The 6,401-nt window shown below is 46.6% G+C and overlaps 1 protein-coding gene across 1 annotated transcript; it reads right to left on the bottom strand.

Moving 5' to 3' along the window:
• Nucleotides 1–356: 356 nt before the first annotated feature.
• On the bottom strand, nt 357–4,428 carry litafd (LITAF domain containing). Its single transcript, XM_040191886.2, has 5 exons — nt 4,116–4,428; nt 2,545–2,594; nt 2,349–2,441; nt 2,051–2,258; nt 357–1,705 (listed from the first exon to the last, which is right to left on the bottom strand). The coding sequence occupies exons 2-5, from the start codon at nt 2,588–2,590 to the stop codon at nt 1,588–1,590; spliced, it is 465 nt and encodes a 154-aa protein (XP_040047820.2). The 5' UTR covers nt 2,591–2,594; nt 4,116–4,428; the 3' UTR covers nt 357–1,587.
• Nucleotides 4,429–6,401: the final 1,973 nt, after the last annotated feature.

The raw sequence follows: 6,401 nt of genomic DNA, 5'->3' as shown, positions 1-6,401 counted from the left end.
AAGGTTCCACCCACAGTACAGCGTGTTCTGCAGCATTACAACTCATGACGCCATGTCGGATTAAATAGATTATGATCGAGATTGAATTTAATATCTGCGTATCCCCAACTTGATTTTATATTTATGTGTCCTTCAATCGGGTAGTAGTGTAATTTATCTATTTAAACCCTTTTTTACTCCATCTTTTCCACCTCATCCTTTCTTGCTCCTTTTTTTAATGTCTATTTTTACATACGTATAAATATGGGGGTATTTGTGAACACGTACAACCATGCATATTTATATGCGTGTGTTTAAATATGTGTCTGTATACATATACAAGGTCGCAGCAGCGTTTCAGGTACCAGAGCACAACGTTTTGCTTTTAGATGAATATGTGCTTTATTACTGGGATTATTAGTTGGACTGTACATACAATCGATGACACAAGTAATACAAGTTTAGGTCTAGGTTATATATACAATACTCTGTAAAAGTGTACACACACACACACACACACTCACACACACAATCATTTGGCCACTTTTGTATTTTGCAGCATTCATGTTTAATTTCACTGAACGTGTTTGTGTGCAAGAAGTGCACATTTGTTGTGCTGAAACAGAAGGAAATGGAAGCGCGATCAGCCTGCTGATTGGATGGTTCACGTCTCCTGGACGAGAGCTTTGGATCGACTTTGGACTCGGATGGGACCCCGACATGTGGCCCCGCTGTTCCCCCGAGGAGGCCTCTTCAGCGGGACCACGAGGCGCTGGTTGTGGGTTGTTTCAATTCTAAATGCACGATCCCGGGAAATGGATTTCATTAAGTTTATGTACAAGACCTTCATTTCAGCGACGCGACGTTTGCAGAGGTTTCTGATGAACGGAGAAAGATGAAAAACTCCCAAAAAGTGCGTCGAGTGTGCTTCACCCACGTGTTTTCGGGGTTTCCTTTCAGCACAAAATCTTACAAAAACGGTTTTGCTAAAATGTGTTTTTGCCTAAATCTAGTCTTTGGACACACGTGACAACTGTTTTTTTTTTTTTTATATATATTGCTTTGGATTTTAGGAGAAAGCATTTGTCCCACGTGCCCAAAGTCCGTACCTCAGACACGACAAGGACCACAGTCGAGTGTTTGTATCTATCAACTGATAACAAGTCCATAGATGTGCACAAATATGCATTATATTAAAAAGAAATCACATAGAAGACATTTAACAAACACGATGTCAATGTGTTCTCGTTCTTCCAAAATAATCCTCACTATTGATTCGTCATCTCACCAAAAAAAGTTTTAAAGCTTTCTGTTGCAACTTGCCCAAAGTATTTCCGTACCATATTATAAGACTTTAAACTAAAAACTAACAAAGTTGTCCTCATCAAGCTGAATATGACCCAATGTTTTGGCACAAATAGGTTAATCTAATGTGAAAAGAACTAAAACAATAAAAACTGAGCCCACGATATTTGATCTCAGACCACACGACGACTCCCAGTCTGCTGACACGACGCGTGACATCGCTTCCACAGAAACAAGGCGCATTACAAAAGTAACGGGGTGTTAATTCTCATCTCCACGGGTCCGTGTCCTCCATCAGCGTCGTTATTTACAGCATTTCCTCTTTTCAACGTGCAGCACTCGGTTGCAGCGAGGGCACGTGTGGTACGCGTTCTTGAATCTGTTCACGAAGAAGGGGATCAGGCAGCAGCACAGGACTAATCTGCAACACACACAAACACACACACACACACACACACACACACACACACACACACAGTTAGTGTCATGCAGCTTTATGCAACATTATGTGCTCAAACTGCTTTTAAGATCTTCGCTCTATAATAAAACTATATTTATGAAGAAATTAACTGAATTTTTAGTTGGGTTTTCGTAATCTTCTACGGAGGAAACGAGGCCCCATTTTCCTTTTGGACATGTGTCCAGAATCTTTTGCAAAATAATGGAAACGAACGACGACATAATGTATGACATTTGTTGACGCTTTATTTCCCAAAGCGCACCGAGCCCGTGACGTCGAAGACACCTCCCGACGGCGTGCACTCACCCCAGGCAGATGAAGAGCAAGCACATGAGCCAGGCGTATCTCCCCGCCTTGTAGGTGACCTCCGTCATGACCTGCTGCTGGCAGCTGGTGCAGGTCGTCATGCCGGGGGTCGTGCCCAGCGCCCCGTCGTAGCTCACATACTTATTTTTGGTCGAATCGTCACCCTGTCCTCCTCCTCCTCCTCCTCCTCCTCCTCCGCTGGAATTCACTGAGGGGGGGAAGAGGAGAGGGGAGTCAACGTTAATGATCCGCCACACGCCGCTGCGGAGGGTCTCCGGGAAGCGTCTTGTGGGGTTACCTGGCGTGACGTTAGTGGCGGTGTCGGTGGACATGGGGTTGAAGGGCATGTGGGTGTGGTAAACGACCACATCTCCCTTAGCCGGACCTTGAACTGGACAAGAACACAGGGGTCAATGGGTCAGCCTGATGATGATGATGATGATGATGATGATGAGTGTGTGTTTGTGTGTGCGTGTGTGTGCACTCGGGTTTACTTGGTATCATGTAGGGAGGAGGCTCTTTTTTTCCTTCTCCACTCATTGTGCTGCAGAGAGAGAGAGAGAGAGAGAGAGAATTTGGGATGAAGATGACGTTACAAACACCACACTGACGCTGTAACGACGTCTCATCGGGAGGCGGGTGCAACGTTTTTACCACCAGGTGGATGGGGGGGAAGGGGGGGGGGTCTGAGCGATGGAGCTAAAAACATGTGACAGAGCTCTGATTATATTGATGTGGGGTCAGAGTTCACGTCCCTAAAGGGAAACGTCATGTGACAAATACTTTCCATCACAATACAGATCATTTCTTATCCCGGTGATGATATAATGGCACAACATGGCCTGATTTCTGGTAACTCAATAAATAAAACGTCTTCATGAAATCAACACGTGGTGAAGCCTTTAGTCGTTTAACTGAAGTATTTTGTAGTCTTGTCAAGAAATGGATTTCAAATTGAACATCACATATTCAAGTGAGGAAACAACATAAAAAAATCCCATCTCTATAACCTCTGAATCCTCAGATTAGACCGTTCTGTCTACATTGATCCCCTCTGCTCAGTTTCTCTCCCTGTAACACTTTAACGGACCGTTGGTCTCACACCAACATCTGTCTGAGAAGTGGACCTGTCAATCAAAAGATAGCCCCGCCCTAAAGCAAAATGAACACCAGACGTGTTGACACTGTTTCCTGAAGGAATAAATCAAGAGGGAAGTGGAGTCATTGTCTCATAGACTTCTACACAAACAGGCTTCTTTTTGCAGCTGGATTGATCCCCTGCTGGTCAGTCCCCGAGCTTCACCTCACACACACACACACACACACACTCACACACACGTCAGTGCAGGAATGTGACCGAGCGGCATGCTTCTCGCTGCGTGTCACTGAGGGTGTGTCCCTCTTGCGCAAATCTACCTGCAATCTGATGATTTAGCTCATCTGGGGGAAAAAAAACAGCCCAACATTGTGTTGACAGCTGTTTTTTGTGATGGCTAAATACACACAAAAAGAAATGAAGGCACGTCCCGGAAAGAAGCGTCTCCACAGCCCATTTTACCACTTATTCCGTCTGTCCAAATCCAAGCAGGCGGGATGAGCCTCCCAGAGAGCCAATCGGTGAGGTGTGACAGGTGCGGCCGGACTGCGAGTACATCCGTGCTGGTCGAACCGGACTGTCTCGCTCTCTCCTTGTGAGTTTTGATGATCCGCTGACCGAGGCGTGCAAACGACCCCTCAAAGACCTCGATCTGACCGCTATGGAGATTTAAGTTTGAGCTCCGGAGCTCAATCAAAGTCAAGTTTCGGAATTCTTCGCCCGCCACTTGTTTCTCCCAAATCGCCCAAAAACAAATCCATTGCTGTAACACCGAAAAACTGACTCCCTGTGTCCTGCAGGCTGAGTTGAGCAGCCGATTTAGGACTCAGCAGATTAATTAACCGTGAGATTTAAGGTTCCAGGTGAACTTTCTGTTAGGTTTCTCGTTTAACGCATTTTATATAAACTCAAGTAACACAAATGGGAACATGTGCAATGGAATCCACGAATCCTGTTATCTTGTCTTACCTGTGTGGGATTTTGCCGTCTTTATGGAGAGATGTGTGTGTGCTGCCGCCGATGAGCCCAGACTGATTGAAGAGGTCCACCTGTTTCACCTGTACCTCTGCAAGCCCCTCCCCCGACGCGCCCAGAGCCCCGCCCTCACCGACAAAGCCCAAAAAACCTGCATCAATGAGTCACTCTGTGGTTTAGGTGTAGCTGTGAAATACCGAACTTGTCGTCTTTTTATGCCGCTTTGTTTCTGGGAGGTTGCTGAGGGTGTGTGTGTGTGTGTGTGTTTATGTACAGGTGTGTGTGTGTGTGACACTCTAATGAGAACAACCGGTTTCCCTCCCGCTGCTTTGTCTGTGTCAGGACATTTTCATCCCGTCACAGAGTCCAAGCATCAGAGTTTTAAACCGCAACGTCAACAAAAGAAATGAAGAAAAAATTGCCGAAATAAAAGAAAATGCAGTTGTCGTACTGTGAGGAATCGTTACCGCACACACCAGCGTGCACGTAAGATAAGATGAGTCTGAGGCCTGAGTCTTCGCTTCAGGGTTGTTTAGGGCAAAACTTCCTCCCTTTAACTCCCATAGAAGGCCCACAGCGGACCAAACACACATTTTAAATCACATCTTGTCCCAGAGCTTCCGGCTTCAAAGACTATAAGACGTTATTGTGATGTTCTGAAGAATTCCTGGAATACCTGTGCTCTATATGGTAAAGGGATGTGATGCATGTTTCTTACTCTGATCACTCAACTTAATTTCCCCTTTTTGTTTAAAAGTAAATGTGCATGCTAATGCTAACGTTTGCGAATCCCTCCGCTGCTTCAGCACCGCGGAGAGCGGCGGATGGATCTACATGGACATCCACCCCTCTCATCTACAGTATCTCACCGTTGATATCAGAGACTTCGTGAGAGGCCGGCTTGGTGGAGGATGCTCTTTTTCCAAACTTTTCTCTATTGGGGTGCTGCAAACAAACAGTGTGGAAGTCTATCACCAACACAGCCACGCAAAAGATAAAAAATCCGTCGCCATTTGTCGACGGTAGACGGCAGACCGCCGGAGGCGAGCGACTCGGTGCCGAGAGGTGCGGCTTCGTAAGCTGCACACAAGGCAGCGATTGTGCCAAAAATAAGGCGATTGGTTCCTCGTTAGCCTGCCAGCACGTTCAGCTTCATTTGTAACGATCAAACCTGCCTCAGTTTATTTTTCTTTTTGTTTACGTCATTACATTACAGCTAAAAAGATGCCGGTCCAGGTTTGCGTATTCTCTCAATCAGCCGTGAGCAGGCCGGTCGAACCACGTCGATCTGCTGCTGGTCACCTGACCACAGAGTTCTGCTACGGGTTCGGGGCCTGAGTTCTGCTACGGGTTCGGGGCCTCGACTGCGACTCCAGCCCAGAACCTGTTTTCTGAAGGCGAACCGCATCGACCCGAGTGACCTGTCGTCAGTGCAGAATGCTGCAGGGAGCCCATTAAAAAACATGAGGGGGGGTTTGCCTTCTCTCCTGAATATTAAGGATCCTTGTTTTACTTAAAACACCTCAATCGGGGAATGAGTTGTGTGTCAAGGTGTGGGCGTGCGCCTGCGTGTGTGTGTGTGTGTGTGTGTGTGTGTGTGTGTGGGAGAGAGAGAGAGAGCTTGGGGTGTTGCCGCCGCATATGATGTCAACTGGGTGAGGTCGGAGTGTGTGTCCGATTGTGTGTGTTTTGAGTGTTTCGATCGACCCGATGAGCGGCATTCCAGAGATCAGACCAATCCCTACCGAGTTTAGCATTCCGTTAAAAGCCTCGAGGTGTGCGTGGTGTTGCGCTTTTTTCAAACATGATACAAGTATCATTATATTATTTATTATTACAACGTGATTCACAACTGATTCAAAATCATACAAAAAGTTTAAGTTTAGTCCGCTCGTGTTCGGATGTGCTAAATTAGAACTGCCTGTGATTGGCTCTACATGGCTCTCAACATGGCAGCGGCTTGCAGCTAACAGTGCTAGCCGCGCTAACAGCGCAAAGAAGCACACAAACCGATGTGCAAAGACGCTTCTTTATCAACTAGGTGCTGCAGCAGGCAGGCGGAGGAGGGAGTGATGGAGGTGGGGAGGAGGGAAGGAAGGAAGGACGGACAACGTGGTTTTAAGAGGAAGATAAAAATAGCCTCTGACTCAGCAGCAATGAGGTGTGACTTTCGGATCTTCCTGCTCTTCTTTCCACCTCGTCGCTCACCTGTCTTTCGTCTTCTCATCCGATCCGTACCCGGGGCTGTCTGACTCTTTGATGTGGTTTATTTTGAGGTGA

The sequence above is a fragment of the Gasterosteus aculeatus genome, chromosome 11 (assembly GCF_964276395.1).
Source record: "Gasterosteus aculeatus chromosome 11, fGasAcu3.hap1.1, whole genome shotgun sequence".
NCBI classification, from domain to species: Eukaryota; Metazoa; Chordata; class Actinopteri; order Perciformes; family Gasterosteidae; genus Gasterosteus; species Gasterosteus aculeatus.
The sequence above is the reverse complement of the archived record's forward strand: the minus strand, read 5'-3'. Positions and strand labels throughout refer to the sequence as shown.

Excerpts from the sequence above, each read along its gene's own strand:
- litafd (XM_040191886.2), bottom strand. The coding sequence starts at position 2,590 with ATGAGTGGAGAAGGAAAAAAAGAGCCTCCTCCCTACATGATACCAA. Across the intron at positions 2,442-2,544 it reads TCCTCCCTACATGATACCAA|TTCAAGGTCCGGCTAAGGGA; the intron begins GTAAACCCGAGT and ends GTTCTTGTCCAG. Across the intron at positions 1,706-2,050 it reads TTGCTCTTCATCTGCCTGGG|ATTAGTCCTGTGCTGCTGCC; the intron begins GTGAGTGCACGC and ends TGTGTGTTGCAG.